The sequence below is a fragment of the Coturnix japonica genome, chromosome Z, assembly GCF_054131305.1.
Source record: "Coturnix japonica strain WE chromosome Z, WE-NBRP24, whole genome shotgun sequence".
NCBI lineage: Eukaryota > Metazoa > Chordata > Aves > Galliformes > Phasianidae > Coturnix > Coturnix japonica.
The window spans coordinates 58,233,611-58,259,942 of record NC_140702.1 but is presented as its reverse complement, the minus strand read 5'-3'; the positions used below and the strand labels follow the sequence as shown (position 1 = coordinate 58,259,942).

Sequence of the window (26,332 nt, the reverse complement as noted above, 5' to 3'; positions counted from 1 at the left end):
ATCACTGTTGTAGCAACAATACTAGTGGCTTCGGTTGGAGTGAACAGTGTAAACCAGTTTTGCATGATGCTATCCAGTGCATAAACACCTACAATAGAAAGAAAAAATCAGCTGCAGCTGATAAAAGCCAGCAATGCAGATGCTTAGCAAAAGATTACATTTTCATTACATTACATTTTAAAAGCTCTGAAACTCAAGAAGCACCTAAGAAACAATCCAACTTGAATGCATGAAAAATGAGTAAAAACAGCAGGGAACCAGGCTTTCAAGAAATACCCCTGATGGCAATTAAAATTGCTCCCTTATCATAGTATTCATATTGCTCCTACAACCACAGCTGCTGTTTTAAAAATTAATATTATTATTTCATTTTTTAGAGCAATTGCTTTAAGTACCCTCATGTTCACTTTTAGACGATGGAATACAGAAGCTAAGGGTTGCAACACACAGGAAGTCCACGGCAGAATGCAGAAATGAACAGAACGTCCTGCTGAGTGCACTATTCTCTCACTGCTGTCCTTGTAAGTATGACGCTGATTCTGATTCCACTTCCTTTTTCTTTTTCTTTCTTTTTTTTTTTTTTTTTTTTAACCTTGGGTTGTTAAACAATGGTTATATTACTAATTGGCTTGCTTTCCAGCACAAAGCAAAGTCATATAACGAAGCTCTATTACACTTTAAACTTGGATTTATCCAGAGGCTTAAAAATCAAAACTTGAGGACTCCTTCACAGGATTATTCTCAGCATTTTATTCATATTTTTTTTATGGTTCCTCTTCCCCATGGTTGATCAAAAAGCTATCTCGTATGCACCCCAGACCTGGCCTTTCTGAGCAAGCAAAGTTTTAGCACAGTGCAACAATCCTCAACAGCAAGTGTTATCTCTACTGCAACAACAAATTCAAATATAACATGAAGAGTAGAAAAATGGGAAACCTGGGGTATTTCCCATGATGTTACACACTCTTCTATGTTGCAGGGCAAAAAGGTCACATTGCATTACTCAAATATTATCTCACCTGGCCTGTGCCTATTCCGTCAAGTGATCAAGAAAACCACTCATTATTGCCATAATTAATGCATTCTGGGAAAAGGAACTTTCTAGATAACATGAAGGCAGAAACATCTGCAGAGCTTGTGCATGAACAACTAAGATCAAGTTATCTAAGATTAACTGATGAAAAGGCAGAAGCTCTAGAGCAGCGTCTTTGCACGTACCTACTTCTGTTGCACAAGTTACCAGCCACCTCACCATTTCCCGCCGTCGCCAATTGAGCGTTGACAGTGTCATCCGCATCACCTGTTAAAAATTAAACAAATAATCCTGACTGTAAAATTGATAGAAAAAAACAGCAGTTAGGTATCTAAGTTACTCGGATACACTGGGGATCAAAATAGCAGCTTCTTGCTCTCTCTGCTCTACATCTTTCAGTTGACATATCCAAAGATTTGAAAAATACTGCACAACTACCTTAGAAAGGCATGCAGAGTGTAACTCCAACTGTAGGCCCTTCAACTCTAAATGAAAGACTCTGTTTTGTTAAGGAAAAACAAAACAAAGCAAAGTCCAACCAATTACTAATGATTAAAATTAAATTACATTGTCTCTCCTCCCCCTATGAACAGGAGTCTTTAAAGTAGAAACCAGTCCACTCTTGTTGGGCAAAGTAACCTAATTTCACCCTACTTGTGCTTTTCTTTTCATTGACTTCAATAGTATGGACAAGAATTTGAATTTTAAGGTCTGTTAATTCTACAATGATATACATACACTTCTAAATATATTCAGATATTATTAAACCTCCCATAGCAATGATCTGTCTATCTGAACAAAGACCCCACAAAAAAAGTGCTGTTATAAAACCATTGGAAACCCGGAGTTTTTAAAGCTTTGGTTGTAATGGCCCTATTATATTCCACTGTCAGTTACTGCCTGTGTTATTTACAAAATGTAGGCTAAAATGTTTCTTCAGTAAAGAAAAAACTGCACAGAAACTGCACAGAAAGCTTGCTTTGGCTAATTGGACATTCCACAGAGATGGGTAAAGAATCCAAATAGTCTTCTCTTTTACTATCTCAGTCATCATCCCATAGCAATAGCTGTTGTAATGAAATTAGGTCCATCTTAAAGCTCTCAGCAATGAGCAATACCTATTACAGTCATAAAATCCACTCATTAAATAGTTTGGAGTCAAGCAGTACTTGTAAAAGAGTTCCCAGCTCATGTGCCTTCCCACTATTAAGGTGGCTTCAAAGCAGACCACTATCATACCAGCTATTCCTGCCACCTTCTTTTGTCCTGAACTGTAGAAAAGACAATTAAGAAGATGAAAAGACTACCAAAGAACATGAATGAACTGTGTGGCTGTGATTCCATGATGGTCTCCAGGCACTCCCACCTTGGGAGCCTGGTGACTGGCTATCACAGGACAAGAATTTTGTGGGCTTTATCAGCCTCAAACATTGGAGCATCATCTTGCCTAAGCTGTAATGTAAGTGCTAGAGCACAGAATAACATTTTGAAAGGAAGTAAGTTGATCTGTAAGAATCAACTCCATACAATTTCAAATGAAAACAAAGCTAACAGAGCATGGAAAAAGACTTTGCTTGAAGTATGTCTGGAATGGAAACAGCATCTCCAAGTCAAAATGCTTTGGACTTGCCCTAGTTTCAGCTGGCATGAATTTTTTTTCTTCAGAGTGTCTGGTATGATACTTTTTTAAATTCTCTCCTTCATCCCAGTGGAAAGCATAGGAGTGAGCAGACAACTGTGTGGTGTTGGTCCACCTGCTGGATTAACCTACAACAGGAGTGCAACTATCCAACCTCTCCACCACTAAGAAATTCAAGATGACTTTCTTTACTGATGCACACAAAACTGAAGGTTAACACTCTTCCAGTATACAAGACAAAATTTCAGCTTACTCCAACCAGAGTGAACCCAGCAGAAAAGAGACCTATGGACTGAATTCTGCTGCTGATGCAAGTTGGAGAAGGTTAAAAAAAAAATGAATGATGACTTCATTTGAAGTCTTCTCTGATTACAGTCTTCCCTATGGTGGTCTGTAACAGGATCAGTCACAAGAGTCTTCAGCAAACACAGTCAACATAATAACAACTCCAGTGTACACAGTCCTAACTTGAGAGCAAAACACAGTATCATATCTAGTCCCTTCACCTGGACAAATTTGTCTTCAACTATTTTAAAATTGTGTTTTTTTCACCTGATTAAACTGATGGGCTGAAAACATTATGAGAGGGGCTCCTTAATGTTGACTAAAAATAAACACAAAAAAACAACAACAAGGATTTCAAATAAAGCATATATTGATGTCTTGATCAAAGAGGAGCTGAAACTAATTTAAAACATCATCCATGTTGCCAAGGAACTATTATTCCACTTCTGATCAAAACACTCCTGAGACACCTTTTCTATCAATGGAAGAGGGATTCTCAACAGGTAATTCTGAAAATGACAGGAAACCCATTTGAATATTTGTAAATTGTCCGAAAGTCAAGGTCTCCTCATTTGGTCCTAATGGCTTTTTATAAGTTTCTTAATTTAGAGAGCTCAGCTACTCATGAGAGATGCAAGAACCACTAGCTTCCACAGCAATGCAAAAACTCTTTGTCATGTACACTGGAATAAGATTTATTTACAAGAATTCACGGAAAGGATACCACTTGCCAAATATGCATCAAGCAACCATCTGCACTAATTCACTCAACAATTCTGCCAGCATACTTGTATGTACATGTACAATAATATTCTCACTGACACAGCATGATAGGCAAGTGGAGGAACATAAGCTGCTTCTTCACCTGCAGATCTTAGAAGATCTCTGTCAGTAAGGTTCTGAAAGACAAAATACACTTTTGAGGTGTTCCATGACCATTTTGCCATGCTCATGACTAGTTACAATACTTTCCCTTTGCAGAACACATGCTGCCACTGGAAACAGGGAGAAAGAGCCCAGTAGCCCATAAGTTTCTCCCAAATCCAGAACAATGCAAGAAGCTTTTCTGTCCTGGAGAACCCAATGAAAGAGTTGTGAAATTGCTACTGTCGCCTTGGAAAAAATGACAAAGTTTCTATACCAGTTTAGGTTTAGTTTTATTCCAAGTACTGGATTAGGAGGAATTGTAGAATCACAGAATATCCCAAGCTGGAAGGGACCACTGAAGAATCAAACCCTATGTCTGAGGGTATTGTACAAATGTTTCTTGAACTCTGGTAGGTTTGGTGTCATGACCACAGCTCTGGAAAGCCTGTTCCAGTGCCTCACCACTCTCTCAGGGAAGAACTTTCTCCCAAGAAATACAGATTCATGATGTTTCTCTCATTGGATCTCAATGAAGACATTCCAAGGACACCACCAACCACATACATATATCTATAAACAGTGACATCCAAAGTGTACTGCTACTACTGAATCATTCTGAGGTGACTCACAAGTCAAAGATCTTTTTCTCTCAAGTAAGCAAAAATTCAAGGCAGAAACATACCTAGGTGTGAAAAAGGAGTTTTCCAAAGCAGATTTAAGAATAAGAAAGGCTAATGAAGCACACAGAATCTTAGCTTTCTGATTAAAAATCTTTGCTTCTAAAAGTCTGAAATAGGCAAGTAGTACCTTTCTTTGACATGAGAAGCAACTGGGATACAATATCCTTTCCCCCAGAAGTCTGCAGTTTTGTTTACTGAAGCAAAGTAATAAATGGTTTCCTGATCTTTGCATGCTTTTTTCTTTCTTTTTTTTCTTTTAAAGAACTCCCTGAAGAGGGATGAAGAGATTTATTTTTGTTGAACTGCGTAATTTCCAAGTCTCATCAATGTATAGCAACATTTCTCCAGATACTTAAAAACCTAGCTGTATCCTTTTAGCCTGATAAGTCTCCTAAGAGCTTTAAAACTGCCCTGAGGCTGCTGCACACCTCAGACTGTCTGATGCAGATGATCACCTCAGAGTATGTAGAGTGCAGTATTTGATGAAGAAAGTGAGAGGGCTGCTGTTAGTGCAGTCTGTTTTAGAAAAAGGACATTATGATTGCCATTGGTTTTCTCTACTAATTCAGCAGGCAACCAACCAAACCTTGTTTAGGAAAACAAGGAAGGGAAGAATGGGAGGAATATTAAGAAGCTCCTCAAGACCATGCAAAATATGTAGCATGCTTCTAGCCAGCAGAATAATTTATCTCTGGCCACTGCTACATAAACTCCTGAACTCACTGCACCGGTCTTCTCAGACCCTTGAGCAGAATAATGCCCTGCAGCCAACCCCTTCCAGCTCTTTCCACCCAAATGGAACAAAGGGGCTGAGCAGACTCGTTACAATGTGAAGTTTACCAGTCAACTTCACATCAGCAGGCAGTATCTAAAAATTCTAGGCAGAGCTCAAGCCAATATGGTCCTCAGAGACTTAAAGAGCTGAACCCACCAACAGAGTCTAATTTCTGTATTCTGCTGTCTTAATAATGAACAAGGGAAATACCTGAAGGCCCAGCTCCAGAGAAACTTTTAGAAGGGTGATGTCAGGCAAGCTGTCCATGATTGTAGCTATTTTAAATGCATCCTGGGCAAGTTTGAAGATGTGTGATGAAGAGTGGATGTTTTTCTGTATGGATTCTAACACTGTTTCCAGCCTCCGAACATCACCTGCAAGATGTAAACAGAATCAATAAAACAGAACAAGCTCCGAAGACATCCAGAGATGCATTATAGTTAAGCCTGCCTTGCTGCAGCAATACTATAATGATTCAGTTGTATACATTTTGTTATAAACCTTCCATAATTAAATCACACGTCAACAAATGATATAAGAGAGAGAGAGCACAAACTCCTTTTGTGTCTGGTGGCGTTAGTGTAGTAAATGCCAAAAAGTCAACCCAATTTGTGAGTTTTAGAAGTGACTTGTCCACTGCTGGGTCTCAACAGTCATACATCAGAAGAACAAAAAGCTGTCTTATCAGCCTCAAATCAAGTCCGTCTTGCTACCCTCTAGATAGCTTAACTACTTTACTAGAAGATATATTGAAGATTTAAGTCAGTTTAGCTTGTTTCAAGCTCCTGTCAGACTGCCATTTGGATTCCTAAACACAAGATTTAAAATCCATTTACTCCATATAATATTAAAAGCATACATTCAGCTGATTATGTAACTAACAGCACTGTACCTTTGGCTGCTGTTAACATGGTTGATGCCAGCTCACACTGCTGGGATTCAATGTGACTTAGAGTGAACCAGCGGGGATACCGGTTTGGAACCACTGATGCAATGTGGTGTGGGCGGGACATGTCTCCAGAAGGAGCTGTAGATTCCAATACTAGCAACCTGAAATAAGGAAGAAATCCTCTTTCATTAAATCATTATTACATTAGGTTACTCATGAGCAGAACTAAAGCTGCAAGAACACTCGACCTTGTTTACAAAATGCGCCCCATTGGGTATAAAAAGATACTGGAAAAATCAGATTTTTTTTAAACTAAACTGAAAAGCTTTGGGAATCTATTTACTAAATTTGCTTATATCAGCAGTGATCTGTAGGAATGCACAGGACAACTAAGCCATCCACTAAGCAAGGCACTTGAGACCTTCTGCATCATCCTTAGAGTTGGAACATTTTTCCTTGCCTTTTTTTAGCCTTTGAACCACAGCTCTCAGGAAGGAAAGTGCTTCTCCATCATACTGAAACATGTAAATGTTTTTCAGCATTACTGCATGCAGAACTGCAACTTCCCTCATGTGCAAATGATTAGCAAAGTAAGGAAGATGGATATTCCAGAAGTCATTTGGATTTTGATCTTAAAAATCTGATATACCAAAAAGGAAATTTCACTATTTAACTACTACCTACTTTTTGAAGTGCTTAAGCTAAAGTCTGCCAACACTGCATAATATACAATGATCTGATGTCAGGATCCCAAACAGCAGTGACACAGGAAGTTGCTTTTAAAGATACTTTTCAGTCTGTTTTTTAATCCTTAAGCAAGAACTTGAGGTCTTATTCACTAAGAAATATTTACACTTAGTAGAAGTGTACTATCACTATAGTAGAAGTGATGGTCAATAATGGAGACTCAACTGATAGCCCTTCTTCCACCCAGAACTGATAAACTATATTCTACATAAATGCCAAAAGAAGTAGAAGTGGTTGAGTGATAATGTTTTTATTTAACAATTATGCATGGTTTCAGGATGTGAAGGGTTAATGAGATATCAAATAATAGCAGTGAGTAATGTCCAGAAACAAAAGCTTTCCAAATGCTAGTTTCTTCATTGGGTTTAAAGTTTGAGCTTTCTGGCACTTGTAACACTCTAGCAAATTACCGTTCAAAAAATCTGAAGATTTATTTGTTAGTGTGCTCTGTACTGAAGGCTTTCTGATTACTTACTCCTGTAACATACCAACTGCTTCTTGTCTAAAAGCAATCTCTTAACTGTTACACAACAAAGGAAGAAGGAATGTGTTTTTGTGTGCTTCCACATGATTTGAACCTCAGTGCAGGGTACCACAGCCAATTCCTTGAAATTCTGAACTACTTCATAACAACGAGCAGACCCCTCTATTTCTCAACACTCATCCCTGCTGTAAAGTATTTTACAGAGAAAATGCCCTTACTGAGTAAGATGCAGAATATAAATAGTTATGTGATCCTATTTAAGGACATACAACAGCTCGTATGGACACAGCCAGGCTAATTCTAAACTACCGACCTCAAACACTGGTGCAAGTGAACCACAGATTGGTTTGATTTCTACAAAAGTTTTCTGAAGACCATTTTGACTCTCTCAAATGGGCCAGCTATGAACATGACCAGCACCTAATTTACTTCTATAGGAGCTGTAGGTTAAGGTACATTTGGGACAACCAGGGGATCAGGCCCATCCAGCCTGGGTTCATGAAAGGCAGGTCCTGCTTGACCAACCTGATCTCCTTTTACGATTGCTTGGTGGATGTGGTAAAGGCTGCTGATGTAGTGACCTAGTCCTCAACAAAGCCTCTGACACTGTCTCTAATTGTCTCCTCCTGGAGAAGCTGGCAGCCCATGGCCTGAACAGGTGTACTGTTCACCAGGTAAAGAACTGGCTGGATAGCTGGGCCTGGAAAGTGGCAGAGAATAGAGTTAAATCTAGCTGGTGACTGGTCACAAGTGGTACTCCCCAGAGGTCAGTATTGGGACCAGCCCCGTTTAATATCTTTATTGATGACCTAAGTGATAGCATTGAGTCAGTAAGTTTGCTGATGACACCAAGTTGGGAGGAAGTATTCAACCACCTAGGGCTAGGAAGGCTCTTCAGAGGGATGTGGGCAGGCTGTATAGTTGTGCTGAGGCCAGTGGGATGAAGTTCAACTAGACCAAGTGCTGGGTCCTGCACTTAAGCCACCACAACCCCAGGCAACGCTATGGGCTCGGGATAGAGAGGATGAAAAACTGTGTGTAAGAAATGGACCTGGGGGTGTTTGTTGATGCTCAGATGAACATAAGCCAGCAGTATGTCCAGGTAGCCAAGAGAGCCAAGGGCATCCCGACTTGTTTCAGAAGTAGTGCTGCCAGCAGGAGCAGGGAAGTGACCAGGGCTGCACTGAAATGGGCTGCCCAGGCAGGTTGAATCACCATCCCTGGGAACATTCAAGAATCATGCAGATGTTATACTAAGGGAAATGGTTTAGTGGGGAAATACTGGTGGTAGGTGGATGGTTGCACATGATGATTTTTTTTAACCTTGGTGATTCTATGACTCACATTAAGAATGGAGTTCTTAGGACAGTTTTAGGAAATCTGCAATAGTTTTCTGTATACTTCTGAAGCAACTGACAGTATCTTTAAGAATCCCTAACAAATCTCACTGTAAATATATGTTAGGGTGTTAAGTGGGCACAGAGAAATACCACACACCACATAAGTACCCATCAGGAAGTTATTCTACAGTTTTCAGATACATGTATGTGCACACTACAATTAAAAAAAAAAAAATGAAACAATTAACCAACCACCCATCTGATTTGTATCAAGGGTCAAATCTCTGTCCTACTACTGCTGAGACACCTTTTTGCAAAGCTTTATATATGTAAAAATAAAATGTGTGTAAATTCTTCAGCTGTTTTTTTTGTTTGTTTGTTTTTTTGTTTGTTTTTTTTCCCCCAAGAACAGAACGAGAAGGAAAAAAGATGCACTAAATAACTTCAATAAACAGGAAAAAAATCTCGACTACTGAATGCAAAAGTAACAACAAACAGACAGAGCATGAAAGGAAGAGGCTGTTTGGGGAAAATCTTTTGTCACTTCAAATTTCACTGCCAGCCTCTGTGTGCTGCTGCTGTGAAAAGGAAATGCTGTTGTGAATTGGTGGCTTTCATGCAATTTTGGCAAGACTAAGGAACATAAAAACAAGCACAAGCTACAACAGATTTAGCATTCTTAACTATTTTTTTTCTTTCAAACATCAATTATTTCGTTAGCTCTCAGCAAAGCTATCTTCTGACTAAAGATCACCACTGAAGCTTAGTTTCCAATTCAGAAATTCATGAATTAACATGAAATTCAGACTTAACAAGAGATCAGCTGTGCTACATCAAACATTCAGATTCCATGTAAGCAGTCAACTAGGTTGCCACAAACCCACAATTCTCTAAAGCTCCACTCTATATGTTCTGATGCTGTGAGAAGATAAATGTAGACAATAGTGTCCAAGGATAGCACATCTTGTGTTTGCAAACCGGAGATATATATATAAGGCACAATTTCAGCTACCATTATCAGAAGCTCTACAAATCCACATTGATTTGTGTGTAGGTTGACTCTAAATACTTTTATATGGAAATGAAGTGGCTATGGCTTTGTGAAATTAACTTCTTTGAAGAATATTGATACAAAAAAAGAAATATGTTCCCCTTCTAGAAGCACAAAGAACTTCAGAAATTTCTAGGCAGCACCTTTACTAATTTTCAGGTGAGATTTTTATTTGTGACATTTCCATTTCCTCACTGCCACGGAGGAAAAGATGCTCAAACCTCCTTCTTCTGATCCGTTCTACCTCACAGTCATGAGACAAGTATTCATACTGCTTGTTTGTTTTATTCTCCCCATGAAGGCAACAGAATGTCTTTTTTTAAAAAAAACCAAGAGTTCTTTGTACTGCAAACTCCCACTTTCGTGTGAATTGGAAGAGTGAATTATCTTCTCAAAGAACATTTTTGAGAAGTGCTTAAGAATGCAGAGACATCGATCAGAAAGTGTCTGCATCTGCCATTATTACAGTTCAAAACAGGAGTCCATATTTCTAAAAAGTGCCACATATCAAAACATAGAAAGAGTGACATCTCAGTGATCTGCTATGACCTGTGTTACTGATATGTTTAAGAAAGAAAAGATGTGTACCTAGCTGACAGCTTTATGATCGTGTTTGAATGTTCTCAATAGTTCATTAACGATGCACTGTCCCACCAATAAAGTTCCTAAATTTCTAATTACAAGCAGCAAGTATGCAAGGCCTCTTTGTATTCTGAGACTCCTCCTCTAACACCCATTACCAGACATGCTTAAAGACCAAAACAAATGAAAAACAACAAACCTAGGCTCAACAAACTTTTGGTCTAATGTGACAGAATTACAGAATCTTCAAGATTGGAAAAGACCTACAAGATCATCCAGTCAAACTGTCAGCCTATCACCAAAAGCTCTCACTAAGCCATGCCCCTGAACACAGCAGTAGTTATCCTGTTTGGTTCTCCGACCACACAGTTGTTTTCTCCTTGTTTAGCATTCTGCAGAAAATCCAGAAAAAATAAACACATCCAAACCACTAACACCATCTGCCTGATGAAGATGAATACTATTAACGCAGATAGTACATCCTACAATCACTGTGCAGTCATTCTTGATAATACTGACCATAAACACCAAACACATGTGTTTAAACAGGCACGTGATTGCTCCTAGCAGTCCAAGAATTGCCACAACTGGCTATTATCATTTAATACAAGTTATTGACAGCAACCAGGCAATCCAGATGGGACCAGCTTCTTCCCTGCAGCGTAGGAGGACAACAGACTTATTACTAATCATTTAGACCCTTGAAGGCTATTCTTAGCCACCGTTAACAATCTGGCGTGCCCTGAAATCCAAGCAAACATGCACTGCGAATTGTCTTTCTTGCTGTTACTGAAGATAAATGTGTTGCAAGTCACATATTTTGTAGTCATAAAACATATACTCCATTTAAGTCCCAATGTTCACCCAGAAGTGTGTGCAAGACCGCCTAGCTATGAAGCACAAGTACTGCATCAGACAACACCATATGGTTTAAAATCTACCATCAGCAGCTTATTTATAAAGATAACTAGTGGAACAAACAGTTCTACAGAACGAAGGTTCGAGGCTAAGCAGGAGATGATGCTGAAACTGCTGCTTAGTTGCCTCTTCCCACACATCACTACCACCACATGCAAACAGCTGGATGACAACACAGATGCTAACACTGCCACTGTTAAACACAAAGTCACACATCCTAACAGGGTTGCTAGAATGAAATAGTTTTAACAGAATGCTGTTTTACAGTTGTAAATAAACAGTAATTGTACAATTATAAACTGTTATGCCATATTTAATACAGACATCACTTGGTTTTACAGATGACAGAACCAAAGTAATTTTTCCTTAAAGGAAGTAATGCTGAGGTCTTGCTTACCAAGCTTTCCCCTCTTTTCCCAACTGCTACTTGTGGTCTTTCTAGGTGACTTGTGAATACATACCGCATGGCTCTCAGTGCAGTTTTGTATGCCAATTCAGCATCATGAGGTAGGAGAGAGGTGAAGAGATACTTGGCAAATGTGTGCATTGGAACGCTCTCTCGATGAATGACTTCCCCTAATCCACTATATGGTCCAGCTGCAGAAAAGAGAAAAAGAATGTCTCTCTTAACAGACTGTTAAAACCCAACTTCTTCACCTTTAAAAACACTCACAAGAATTGGTATCCAGTGTTTGCTATGCTAAAGGTATTGATCATTTTTTGTGAATCATATCATACACGTATCACATATATATGAGGACTGCTCTGAAAGTAGTGCCACCCATTAGCCCATTTCAGAGGTGGATGTTGGTGGTATGGCAGTAGAGACTGAACCTCTCAGCAATATACCATTATTTTGTTGCCATGTGACAGATGGCAGCAGAGACAGAGTCTGACAAATGGTGCCTGACATGGAAGTGTGTATTAAGCAAAGGTCTACCACTGAATTCCTCCATGAAAACAGCACCCACTGCAATTTATCAGTGGTTGCTGAGCTTTTATGGAGGCTGAACAGTGGATGTGAGCACACTTTGCTTTATCAAATAGTATTACTGTGCTCTTTGCATCTGAGTTAGTCTTTCTGTAAATCAACAGGAGGCAATACTTTCGGGGTGACCTAGGTACAATATATTACAAACCTATTACATACCGTATATTCCTTGGGACGCTTAGACAGACTGCAAATTGCACAGTACTAGGCACATTACCAGCCCACACACAAATGATGGTCCCAGAGCATCATGGGGCTCATTTAACAAGTGTATGGTATGCAAAAACAGAATGTGTTACTCTCCACATCCGTAGACTGTGTATATGAATCCCTATGCACCCACTAGCAGCGTATGATTCCTTTCTCAAAGATCCATAAAAAAAAAAGTGTGGGTTCAGTGAAGAGATGCACACCTTCAGTTGAAGTTACATGACCAATCACTACAACAGCACCCTCTCCCTATTAATCTCACTTGACATAAGGCATACAAATTACCCTTGGGTCTAGATTTTCTCTCCAGAGAAGACAAGGTCAGATCTTGCAACAAAACCTTGTTTTGCTAATCTATTATAGCAATGTGATCTCAAAAATTACTTTTGCTATGGGAAAACTACCCCCACTGCTGTGACAATGGATTTTGCACATACCCAGTGCAGTACTTCATAAGAACAGAGTCTGGACTAACAGCAAAAATAAATGAAAATTTAAATGTGATTATTTCTTTGATACATTCTGAAGGTCAACAGTGACTATGAATACCATTTTTACTTTTCTCCTGCAATCACATGAGGCTGCTATTCCTGTTAACATGAACACTACATCAACCAGCTTTAGGTTTCAGCAGCTAGGGTAATATATTGTGACATACAGAACAAGAATTGTATGTTAACTATCACTGGACAATTACTGCATAGGTAGCAACCAGCAGTCCTAGAAATTACTGACAGAGGATTTTACTTCCTTCTGTACTACAGATTTCAGTACACTACACTTGACAGACAAGGACTGGATGCATGGAATTCACTGCAGAATGTAGTCCATATCACTTGAACAGTTTTCAACAGCAGTTCAAAATGGCTGGCCCTACAGATAAGGACATACTTGCACAATTTATGCAGCTGCTTCTTCTGCAGAAGAGGGTGAATTTCATGAAACAAAGTTTGTAACAGCTTAAACAAGCACATCTGTTCCAACGTTCTTCTGTTTCTTTAACACAGCACTAAGGTAAAAATATGTGGAATGAAAAAGAATCTGAGCTCTGTAGGTAGGCATTTCTTAAGACTGGAGCCAATTACAAAGGAAATGTCAATGAAGATCTAGTAGGTGACACAGTGTCTTGTATCATCATTTAAACAAAGGTGAAACCCATTAAAAACTAACCAGCACAGCTTCAATGAAAGAAGCTGTTTCATATCTTTGCCAATTGGTTGTCCAGTCAGAGACTCAGGACATGAGGAATATGTGACAAAACATTTATTTGAAAATGTATTCTGCCATTAATTTGGTAATCAAGCAAAAAAATTAAAACAGTTTTTGTGAAAGTTTTTTTGCATTCCACCTTCCCATGCATTCAAACAGTAGCTAAATAGAGCATGCATTAATTGACATTAGCAGAATATAAATCAGCTTAATATTGGATTAAGCTTTATTTATTATATCTACAGGACTTCAACTATAAAAACACAGCTGATATGATTAAGGTCTTCCATCACTGTACAGTATTTCCTCCATGTGAGCTGGCAGTTTCTGTCTAGCTTGGTGTAAATTGATGACAATGCAGGAAAGGTAGATTTCTCAGCAAACAGCAGTGCAAGACACTCTTTGCACACCGTTTATCACAATTTCTGAGGTAGCTGTTTTAGCAGTTTCTTGCTATGGTCAGCTGTTTACTGCTCCAAGAAACAAAACATCAGTGATCAAAGTAGTAAACAAGGGAAATACTCAAGAGAAACCCTGCCTTTTCCTCATGAAGCATCCTTAACAGTTAAAAGATGCAGCAAATTGATTTAATAATCCATAAGATCTCTGTCTAGTGGTTGTTTAATAGCTGGATCCAGTGAGATGCTGTTCTTGTTCAAAGGACACAAAGCAGCCATAGAGCCATAGTGTAATGGAAACTCTCCTTCTGGTACAGCTTCTCTGCAGTGTCAAATGGCACCATCAGTAGGTAACAAAGTCTTTAAAGACCTGGCCATACTGCATCTCTTCCATTAAATTTTCTTCTAAAAATGTCTCACAAAGAAAGCAAAAACCTGACTGCTGTGTAACAGTCTTCACAACTCAGCTAGAGCAATATTGTACTCCTCACTGTCCCCTGAACAGGTATTCAAAACACAGACCATGCCTTCACCTAATTAGTTCCTCTAAAGTTCTTTCTCTCATTTAAAAAAAACAAAAGCTAGAAAGATAACTTCAGAATCCACAAGGCTGAATATGATGCTAAAGTGACCTGTGTTATTCCTTTTTAAAAGTTAAAGCAAAGACATGCACTCTTTTCCCACAGATTTTATTGTAATCCACCGCAGTGACTCCCAAAACTGCCCCTGAATGCAGTTCAGTCACAAGATCAGTCTTTAAGCCTCAATATCTGACCATGTATTTTAATTTTCAGGGGGAATTAATTTTCTTAGATACTAAATAATATGACACACTTCTATTCCAGAAATTTTAAGTAAATTTTCTAAGCTCTTGCAGAAGAAAAAAAAATCTTGCATTTACAAAGCTGACAACTCTTTTTCAGGAAACAAGTGATGTTTAGAATTCTGCTATGTGGGAGCTACTGACAACTGATTTCTGTAACATTTAATTGGAAGCCTGGGCTGTATAATTAGGCTACTGAGATTACGACACATAACAAATAAATCTAAAGAACAAAATACACTAAAAATTGAAACGAAAGGTTCATACGTCAGTAAATGCCTTATGTCTACAGTTATTGTATTACTTGGTGTATGCCTGATTTTTGTAAGAGTCTGTAAACAAAATTTTGCTTGAGTTCTACATGAAAAAAACATCCTATGTAGGTAAGATCAGTTTCCACAGAAATACTAGTTCCATGGCCTTCTGTAAGTGAAGACAGTTTAAAGAAGCAGTTAGCGTCTATATTGAGCTACCTTCTAATAGGAAGACTGCTTGTTTTCGAAAAATCTTCACCAGAGTATCATCCAATTCAATTTCCTGCAGCTTAGAAATGAGTTGCTCCTCATTTCGACAAACCTTCTCTTGTGCATACAAGCCATCAGGCATTATTCGTTGCTGTCCCAGACCTATCAATGCTACTTCCACAGCCAGCGTTAAATACGATTCCCCTTCTTCTAAGAACTTGTGTGCAGGCAGGTGCTGATACTCCAGAGATTTGCAGTGCCCCATGTTCTCTGTAAAGGGTAACACAAAGAACAACACATTAGTAAGCCATTCTAATCCGTAATCTGCTTATAATGTCACATTTACAAATGCTACCTCTGTCAGTATTCGTTTGTTTAAAATGATTTAAATTACTGCCTTTATCTCGAGATCCAATGGGAGAAATAAACCAATTAGAATTTAAAAAATAATCTTACAAGTAAGAAGAAAAGATTTGTCTTTAACTCATACAATTCAGACGAAAGTTTTTCCTTCAGCTCCGAGTTAACAAGACCAAAATTAGATGATGCATCTCAATTTTTTGTTTTCTTCTCCCCTCATCTATTTCTGTAACTCCTTAAAGCCTCAGTATTATATCAGCAGACAGGGAATACATTTACACCTCTGCATATATTTCAGACAAAAATAGTAAGACTCTGCAGATACTATCTAACAGCTCCACAACTTCTTAAGCATTTACTGCTAGAGTTCTTCAGGAATTTTTGTTATTTATGATAAACATGTAAAGTGTCTTATTGATACGATATTATTATTGACTTTATTGACATTGTTACTTTCTGTAAAGAGCACTTGTAAATTCCATAGAGACCAAACCATAAATAGGTCTAAGAAGTACTACTAATTCATTTGGCACTTCACAGATGACAAAACACTACTCCAGCCTCTAGCAGTTAACAGTCTCACTGGGAAAGAAAAACCTGACAGATGTTGGGAGATAAGTAACAGCAGCAAATGAGAATCTGGAACATGTAAGCATTGTGTAAAGAAGTAACTCTTCAACATACAATTTCCATTTCTTAAGTCGTGGGGGTTTTATTAGTTTGTTTGTTATGGGTTGTTGTTCTTTTTTCCTTCTTCTTATTGGTTTCTTTTTAGTTTCTGCATTTTTTTTTAATTGTAAAGAATTTGGTTTCTAATTTCTTTTATTAAAGACTCTTCCAGAATAGGTGGATATGGGATTGTAAGTTTACTGAAGAAAATCTCATTGAATGAGTTTCATGGCAAAGCCCCAGGAGGACTGAGGATATGCATATATAAGAGTTTTAAGCAGAAGGATGATTCCAACTTCTATCCATACAGAAACTACTTGCAGAGGTGGAAATAGACTGAGAACAAGAAATGCATCCTTTAAGTGCCTGTGAAGCAAATATCGAACTTGAAACAGGCATACACAGCCTGATCTAAAGCATGCATGAATTCTGAAACGCTACTTTCCAGTTCATACTCTTTGTAGACCATTGTAATTGTTTTGCCATTTATTTGAATTATTATGCGCATATATAGCTAAGAAGAAATCCAAAGCTAAAGTCATGTGTGTTATTCCTTTTTAAAGTTAAAGCAAAGGCCTGCACTCTTTTCCCACAGATTTCATTGCATTCTCCCTGCGCTGCATAAGGTTGAGGGAGTTGTTCCTTCCCCTCTACTCAGCACTGGTGAGAGGCATATAAAGTGCTGCTTCCTGTCCTGAGCTCCACGGTATTTATGGTCAAACTGGAGCAAATTCATTGAGAGGCCACAAAGGCGATCGAGGGCCTGGAGCTTCCCTCATATGAAGAAAGACTGAGACAGTTGTGACTGTTCAGCCTGAAAAAGAAAAGGCTCGGGAGGATCTCATGTAAAAATATCCAGTAGTAGAACATATAGCTGACAGTCAGATTCTTCTCAGTGACACATCATGATAGGATAAGAGGCAGTGAGTACAAAATTAAACACTACATTCTGTTTGAGAATAATAAAATACTTTTTTTTTGTCACCGTGAGGTTGGTGGGACACTGGAAGGGACTGCCCAAAGAACCTGTAAAGCCTGCATTCTTGGAGTGCATTAAAATCCAACTAGACACAGTCCTAAGTAACCCGGTTGTATCTCAATCCCGCTAAGCAAACCTGCTTTCCATCTTCAACAATTCTCTGACTTTGTGACCTTCTGCACTATCTCAAAAAAAGCCCAGAGTAACATATGTAGAGATGCTGATGCTGTAAGAACTCCTTTGCTTTCACTTTACACATGAAATGAAGTATTTTATAGAATGAGCAATGGATAATTTTGGAAACCTTTTTATATAGCTTAGAGCAGAATTCCACTTTCAGTATTTTCTCTTCTACACATTTTCTTAGAGAAGGTAAATATGAGTTCTTACACTATGTTAATTCAGAATAGAATGGTAGAAAAATGCCTCTGGGTACTGAAAACACACAGCGGATAGCTTCCTGTGCACAGCCTTACCCATGAAATCTGAGAATCCATGGAAGCTCTCATCATCCACCCTGCAGGCTTCCATCAGGCTGCTGAAAAGAGTGCCAATGGGATCCAAAGGATGTCCCACCCATCCTTCAAGATTCGTTATTGAGGTTACTCCTTTGTGGAGAAGTTCTGTTAGAAAAAAAATGTGGGAGAAAGGAGGGAAACAGAGCATGTTAGCTGCATAAAACAGTTACAGAAGTTAATCTGATCTAAATGCTTTCAGTACAGAGTTCAAAGTATTAACAGTAGTCTCTGTTAAGAAAGAGGAAACATATCTTCCCAGACAAATCAACTGCCCTTCATGCATATGGTTTAGAGGAAAAATAGAAAAAGAGCAAAGGCCAAACACCGTTTGAGTACTAACAAAGCACCTTATGGGTCAACAATTTCAACTGCAGCACTTTTATAAATTGTCCTCAATAGCAGGAAGTCTTCTGAAAACATCTGCTCATAATCAACGATACTTTTTTCTTTGTAAAATATGCACACCTGTTTCCCTGTACAAAAGATGTAGTACCATTTTTCACATCTTAAGTGAACATGATGGTGCTAAAACAAATGAGAACACCTTAAAATATGCTCCATTTTCAAAAAATAAAAAATAAAAATCTGAGCTTGCATGCATATAAATATTCACTGATGAAAGAAGCTCAGGATTATAGCTCCTTTGAAAAAAAAGCATGAAAAGGTTAAATGAGATATACAAGAAAAATTCACCCTTTAATTCTGAAACAAGTGAATTTTAGCATTCTAAAATTTTATAGAAACACAATTATTTTGGATACTTTGTTTTATACATGTCAATCATCAGATGGAACATGAAAAAATCCTTTAGCACCATGAATGGAAGGAAGTAGTCAGCCCCCATGAAGCTGCATCTCCAGTACTGTGTTCAGCTTTGGGCCACCTGCTACAATAAATACCTCAGAACGTGTCCAGAGATGGACAATGAAGCTGGTGAGGGGTTTGGAGAACAAGACTTAAGGAGAGCAGCTGAGGGGACCCAGACTGTTTAGTCTGGAGAAAAGGAGGCTCAGGGGAGACCTGATAGATCTCTGTAGCTGTCCAAAGGGGGGCTGTGGCAAGGTGGAGGCCTTAATTTGCACCAGGAGAGGTGCAGGTTGAAAAGTAGGAAAAATCTTCTCTGAAAGGGTGGCAAGGCACTGGAAGGGGCTGCCTAGGGAGGTGGTGGAGTTACCATCCCTCAAGGCATTCAAGAAACATGTGGCAATGAGAGACATGGTTTAGTGGTTACAGTGGTGATGGGCTGATGGTTAGACTAGATAAACTGAGTGGTCTTTTCTGACCTGTATTACTCAATGGTTTTTAAATGGTTCAGAAGCCGTTATGGGTGTTCTGCTTCTCTTCCTAACACACACTAACCTGCAACTGCATTTGCTTGCTCTCATTCATGGACTGCCACCTTTCCTTAGTAACCAGATGTGTTTTAACAAAGCTTAGAAAGTCTGCTTCTTATCTAATTAAATGTGTAAGGCTACAAAATGAGACACAGCTACTCTGTTGAACTGACTACTCAAGAGGATGAGGATGGGTTTTGACTGCTTGGTTGTTTAAGAATCAACTGATACATAATACAAAAACCAAACAAATAAGTTATTGCCTACTAACAAATAGCATGCACTACAGATGACATGCAGAAGTTAGTAGTATTACTGAATAGGATTAATCACACTGACTTCTTACTGACTCACATTTCACCTCACCTACTGTGCCTATTTATGAGGTTCACTTGTGTCACTCCAAACAAAGGCATTAGTCCCACAGACATTTAACTTTAGCCCATGCAAGTGGTTCCATGTACGTCAGATCAGTCACATGAGTAAAAGCCACGTAGAAGCATGTGGTGTTTGCTGGACTGAAATCTGCAGCTGCAGAATTCATCTGCTTTTATGGATGACCAGAACATACTGCAGTATTAAAAAGAATCCAAATTCCAGACGTATGAAGAAAAAGTACAAAAGCAGCGAGTGACAACACAGAAATGACAAACTTCTTTGTTTCAGGGTAGGATGGACTGCATTTCACACAACCCAACTTTTGTTTATTTATTTGTAATACTAGTGGACAGCTGTAGACACTGCTCGCAGAGAAAAGGAACTTAACAGGACTACTGAATGTCTACATACTCAGGTAGCAACTGGTAATGAGAAAGAGCAGTACGAAGCCCAGCACACTTTCAGCAGACACCTCAGTGTCACTTCACACCTCAGTGATATGTACATGCATACACAATCCCATCCTTCTCCCCCCAGCCTGAGAGGCTGGAAAAGATGAAAAGATCTTAAGGGAATAGACGTTATGGAAAGATGCACTGCATGATAGAAATTACTTGGAAAAATTCCCCTAAGTAACGACACAAGATGCTTTTAAGTGTTCTTCAAATCTAGGATTCACAATAGTACAACTGAACAACTAGCTCGGGTACTGTGAAATAGAAATGGAGGCTCACAAGAACTGCCAAACTTATTTTTTTAGTTCAGGTATCTGATTTTTAACTGCCCACTCCTGGGAAAACACCTGCATATACACTGAAAGATACACACGTGTCTTCACAGTGGTATTTTAGATTAGACTGTATGAGGATCCAAATAGCTATGAGCAGCAATTAAGATCTAAGGTCTGAAGTAAGGTGTTTCTGTAGTAGTCACTAATGTTTCCATGTAAAACTACTTTGGATAGCAAGGATTACATGGAACAAAAACTTTATCTAAAGAACACTCATTACAGGGATAATGGTCAGAGGAATGCCATATAAAAAGCAATGTTTCAAAAGCTCATTTCCACTGATGTCAATCCAACTTCAATCAGAAACACTAAAATTTAAGATATTAACAGACTCAAGGAAGAAGCGGCCAAATTTGATGAATTTCTGTAGTGCAGACTGCGCCTTGGTGTAACCCTCAATGTAAACTTAGGATCTCCCCTCAGAAATGCACAGCTCAGCTAAGTTGTGGGTCAGAGGAAGAAATAATTTAACATACCCAACATGTCAGATACAAAGGTCTGTTTGAAAGGCTCTCAGATACACAGAATTTACACTGTGTAATCACAACCCCTGACTGGGATACAGACCCAGCTGTATCAGACATACTGCAGAAGTCAGAACCAAGTCCTTGCCCTACAGAACTTGCACAGAAAACCTTCAATATCCAGAATATTACATTACCACCACGATCATTTGTAATACAGAGTTTAAGGCACCTCATTAGCATTATAGCTTCAAAACCAGGTTTCTCATGCAAAATTCCAATCCAGTGTTACTGCTTACATTCTTTGCCATTCTCTTTCCCGCAATTACCTTTCTTCTGAGCCCGGAACACTTCCAGTTGTTTCTGCTGCTGCCTTCTTAGTGTATTAACAATAGCTATTGCTAGCCTCAGTGCTTCTCTTGGGTATCCATGAGATCGTAATGCATCCACCCTTGCACAGGCTGTAGGAACATGTTCTAAAATGGAGAAAATAATTGAGGAATAGCAATGCTTCCATGTCTGCAATGGCCTGTTTGGCTAGGTTAACTCCACAGGGCTTTTTTATTTGTTTGTTTGTTTTTTGTTGTTTTTTTTTGGATTTGTTTTGTTTTTTACTATGCAAAAGAGACCTAAAGGACTACTTTTGAGACCAGTGTTTCAAGGGAGCCTCTGTTCTTTTTGCCAGGCTTTCATTCATCTCCCCACCACCCCTCCAAAATAATGCCATAGAAACTAAACAAAGCACCAAGTCATGGCAACGTCTTTCCGGTTCAGCCACTTACCATGCCAGAGGGGCCACCCGTGAGAGTCAAAGAGCGAGTTTTCAGAGTCGTCATGGTAACAGTAGTTGGTGTATAGGTCACTGCTGATAATGTGCTGTAAGTGGCTGTCCTGCCAGTGAAGATCGCACGCCTCAATGGCTCGAGTGAACACCGTCCGATGGGGCCTGTTCGATGAATCTGTCATTTTCACAAGTTCAGAAAGCTACATCAGCTTTTACTCATTCATATGTGAATAAGTCATTCACAGTATTCTTGTCTTCTGCCTATTCACAACCCCCAACTGATGGCAGCCTATCTTGCCCCTCTGCAAGGAGCAGACTGCAGATGACATTTCACATCCTACTATCAAGCAGGTCAGACCAATAGTGCACCGTTCACATTTGGGAAGTGAACTATGGAACAGCAAGACTACTGCTGAACAGGGCTCTGCAAAGGGAACAGCTGAAGATGAAGGACATTTGACAGGTCTCCTGAAAACAGGCTGGAAAAGTATATGGCACAGCTATTCAGACATTCACAGCTTTTCCTGTTCTCAGGCCCAGAGCTGCTAGGATGAGGGATGGATGAGCAGCACATGAAGGACTTCCAGTTGTTCTCCTTTGAAAGAGACATTAGCATTGAGCGCTTGTTCAAATTTTTCCTCATAAGCATACACAAATTCTGTAGGTAAAAAGAGGCACTGAGGGCAAGGGACTGACATAACCCTTACTGGGTATCTTCCAATGGCAAAAGTGTTGTTAACACAGCTCTGTCTGTGTGTATGTGTGATGCCGTGCTGAAGCTGCTACTAGTCTGTTCAGGCTGGACAGAACATCAAGAGATTCAGTAAGCAAAACCAATCTCCATAAAGAGTTTTATGTTGAATGAACTTCTGGCCCAGCCAGCTGTAAGATTTATAGAGGAACTACATATAAACTATTTTCTTCCAAGAAAACAAAACAAGGAAAAACCCATCTAAAGCCAAATCTGCCACCTCCCACAACTAATTAATTTTAATTTCATCAAAATTCTATATGAAGTATGTATCAAAATACTGAGCATTTTGAGGATTACGAGGTTTTCCTCCCCACTCCCAGAGAAATCTTGCACTTTCCCCAGTTGCTAACAGAGTAATTATCTTGCTTGAAGAGGACCAGACAAGGCTTCTGTCAGATTCAGTAATCACGTTTTCAATTACCAAGCATGATATTGAGTAAAGAGAGACACTTCTTCCAAGAAGTCAGAGTGCTGCCTCTGCACCCCACCCCAAACCTGGAAATGCAGACTGCGCAAGAGCACATTCCACAGATAACAGCTTTACTTTCTCACACACTCAGTTTTAATGCAGCTGCAACAGATCCCTCTTTTAATAGGTATCAAAGGCTTTGTAACTGCAAACAAAAACCCCAACATTGGAAGGGATACAAGATTGTAGTCAAGCACAGAAACAACAGGCTTTTACATGACATACTTCAAGGACATCCAATTTTCATGCAACAAGTATTTAGAAGGACCAAGTGAAAAGTTAGAAGACCTGACTAAACACAAATACTTGCTTTGAATATTTTGCAGCCCCAGCACAAAAAAACTACCCTTTCTGCAAGGACAATATTAGTGAAAATAAATTTGGCTGGTCAATTTTTAACAGGAAAGTTACTTGTCCCAGGAAAGAGTGCTGAATTCTGCAAGGCTAGAGTACATAAGATAGAGGTTATATTATATGTTGCAGTCAGTGCATATGTTTAGGCTCACCTTGGTTAGCATTTGCACCCTGAGGCAAAGCATTGGTTAAATTGGGCAGCTCGTTTCCATGGTTTCCATCTTCCCAGGGACAAACATCCACACTGTTCCATTTTTTCAGCTGTTTTAGCCAACTGGCCTTCTGCTCCAACTTGCAGTGGGGATTTAAGACTATACACATCCACAGAGCACCTGATTTTAAAAAAATTGCTAAATTATGTTTTCTATTAAAAACGCAGCAGCCATTGACTAATTGCAAACTTCTATACTGTAATACTTTTACTCTCCCCTCAAAGGCTATACTGCTTACTTCCCAGCTATGCCTAGCATCAGGAAGGCTGAATTCCTGATGCAGAACCTGACCCATCGGAGCAGTTGAAAGTCTCAATCAAGCCAAACTTCTCTATTAAAAGGTATTTCGCATGTCTTTTGTATTAGAGAATCTAGCTAATTCACAATGTATGTATGGGTGGTCAGCCAGCAGTATCAGTCAAAAGCAAACAAGAATTCAGAAGGTTACAGCAGAACGTTATCGAAGCTTTTCCTTTTATTTTGTTGTTTTCTTTTCTTTTTTGTTTTGTTTTGTTTTTAATCAGAAGTGAATGTTGCTGTCTACAAACTAAAATCTGTGTATCTTCCAGCTTCACATTACAGGAACCAAGAAAGTGTCTGAGTAAAATATATACTCTGTGAACATATGCTTCCCAGTAGAAGCACTGCTGAACATACACTACATTTTCCAAACACTTCCATCTCAGAGATCCAGTAAGCACTCGTTTGTAAATTCTAATAGGACAAAGATATTCTTTGCTGCAATTACTCCAGTAATTTGGATACACTAAATTTGTTTTACATTCTCTCTTCACGGAGCTCTAACAGAAAGCTAATTTGTGCTGACACTTCACATATACCATCACTTTAGAACCTGCTCCCTGCCTCTATATGACAGGGCAGGCATAAATACATCAAGGGCTTTAGTAATAATTTTCAAATGAAAGGATTTTTCTCTAAATTAGCTGTCTCTTCATCAGTGTGAACTTTGACAGAAGCATGAAGACATCAGAAAGTGCTATTTAGCAGCAGTTCATTCGCTTATTAAGAACATGCCTTATACACTATAAAGGTTTAAAGAATATTCACAAACTATGGAATCTTCATGGTAGACTGAACAAAATAATGCAGGTGGTTCTTCCACGACAATAAGATTTTTACATTCATGCACACTTCTGCTAACTAAGAATGCAAAATAGACACCCAGAGCACAGGCCATTGCATTACATTCATTCTTAGAGTAGCCCAGCATGTTGGTATGCCACAATACAGGAGCCAGAGGAAACAGACACTGATCCTTAAGGTTATAATTCCCCAAATACTCTGACTACCAAGGTCTGGGAACTAATAGCAGAGAAATCCAAACACCAACAAAATAAAATGTTGCACTATGCAGAATTCCAAAGAGACACTTCCCAATGTTAACAACAGTAATGGCAAATTCACTTTGTACTTGTTTTGTTGTTTATGTGTCTGAAGTTTCTCATGGGAGCAAGTAAGATGTTATTTTTAAGATCTTTTAAAATGAAATCTCATGATTTTGCCTTAGATTCCCTCTTGAACAAGCTTCACTTGATTCTGTAAGCACCAATGCACACCCAGCACTGCCCCATACATAAGGAGCATGTTTTGCAATCTTCAACACAGAAGAATGGTAAGGGCATATTGGAAAGCCTTTAAGAAAAGCTAAGTTGGGCTTCTTTTTTTTTTTTTTAATATATTTTCAACATGAAGCACTACTTAAGGACACAGAGGGGACACTGAATCTCTCAGCAGCTTCGTAAAAAAATACCCCAAACCCACACACATTTAATACTTTGCAGACAGACTCCCGGTGTTTTCAGACTAATGCATAAGAAAAGTGGAGTACTGTAACTGGATTCGGGAAGCATTTCAACCATTCAGACAGGCAGAACACACACTGCTGATTACACAGCACCCCTACAAAGTGAGTAGCCTTTTACTTTTCCGTATCTCAAGCTCCAGTAGAGATGAAGAAGTAAGTTGCCTTCTCCACAAGCACTACTGCATGGACAGGAAAGGGAAGAGATAACCAAAAATACCAAAACCCTCTAAAAACTTACTTCATTTAAAGAGGGTAATTACTTTGAGCCTATCTACACTGTCAGCAGCCCATCTCAGAAACCCAAGCTATTTTTATGCAAATGAAGCACAAGGGAAAGTGTATTTCTAATAAACCACACACAACCACTCCAGCTTTCAATAACACCCAACTTCACGCTCCCACTGACACGAGCATGAGCTGTGCGTGCATCTGGGTTGCCCAAGGCCTGGCACAGCCCTGCAGGCTGCTCCATCCTGACACATGCAACCAACTCCCCTCCAGAAGAGAAAGGAACAGAAAGAGCCTGGGGCTCAAATCCTGTAGTGCTACAAAGGCCACCATCTGGGAGAGAGAAGCTCAATGCCAGTGACCCTACTCTCTTCACCTACTGGGGCTTCTGGTTTTTTTGGTTGTTTTCCTTCTTTTTTTTTTTCTTCTCCCTAGCATGTATGTGTGTGCTTGTCTGTATGCTCTTTTCTTCCCCATCCTTCTCCCCTCATGCCTCCCCCTCTTTACTGACATCTGCTCCATCCTGGCTTTTCCCATTCACTGGCCCTTGTCCTGCTTTCTAGCACTGAGGAGTCTGAGGAAGGCATTCACTGCTGCCCAGATTTTACCACACACCAACTGGAAGAAGCCTGGAGGACATTTTTCCCCTTTTGCTTCGCTGCTGCTCAGTGGGAGCCCCCCACCCGGAGCTGGTCACTGACCCATAGGCTTACGCTGGCCTCAAACAAGAAATCTGCTTTTCTGCCTAATGAATCCTACACTAGGAAACTGTCCATTTCTGGAAAAAGCATTCCTGGCACTCTCAGGTTTACCTGTTTGACTAGATGTC

General features: G+C 39.3%; 1 protein-coding gene across 7 annotated transcripts in view; it reads right to left on the bottom strand.

Annotated features, from left to right (window-relative positions):
- ZSWIM6 (zinc finger SWIM-type containing 6) overlaps positions 1-26,332 on the bottom strand; it is a 104,052-nt gene that overhangs the window by 2,579 nt on the left and 75,141 nt on the right. For 4 of the 7 annotated variants that reach the window (XM_015848770.3, XM_085528581.1, XM_085528583.1 and 1 more), the window contains 10 exons: positions 23,391-23,570; positions 21,660-21,836; positions 21,207-21,353; positions 17,870-18,016; positions 15,395-15,655; positions 11,752-11,887; positions 6,172-6,329; positions 5,490-5,653; positions 1,219-1,300; positions 1-88 (listed from right to left, as the gene is read on the bottom strand). The exon at positions 1-88 is cut by the window's left edge and continues 2,579 nt beyond it. In XM_015848770.3, coding sequence (XP_015704256.2) covers positions 1-88; positions 1,219-1,300; positions 5,490-5,653; positions 6,172-6,329; positions 11,752-11,887; positions 15,395-15,655; positions 17,870-18,016; positions 21,207-21,353; positions 21,660-21,836; positions 23,391-23,570 — 1,540 coding nt within the window. Of the gene's footprint in view, positions 89-1,218; positions 1,301-5,489; positions 5,654-6,171; positions 6,330-11,687; positions 11,888-15,394; positions 15,656-17,869; positions 18,017-21,206; positions 21,354-21,659; positions 21,837-23,390; positions 23,571-26,332 lie in introns of all 7 variants that reach the window. The other 3 variants (XR_014939289.1, XM_015848771.3, XM_015848773.3) reach the window with 3 other exon arrangements.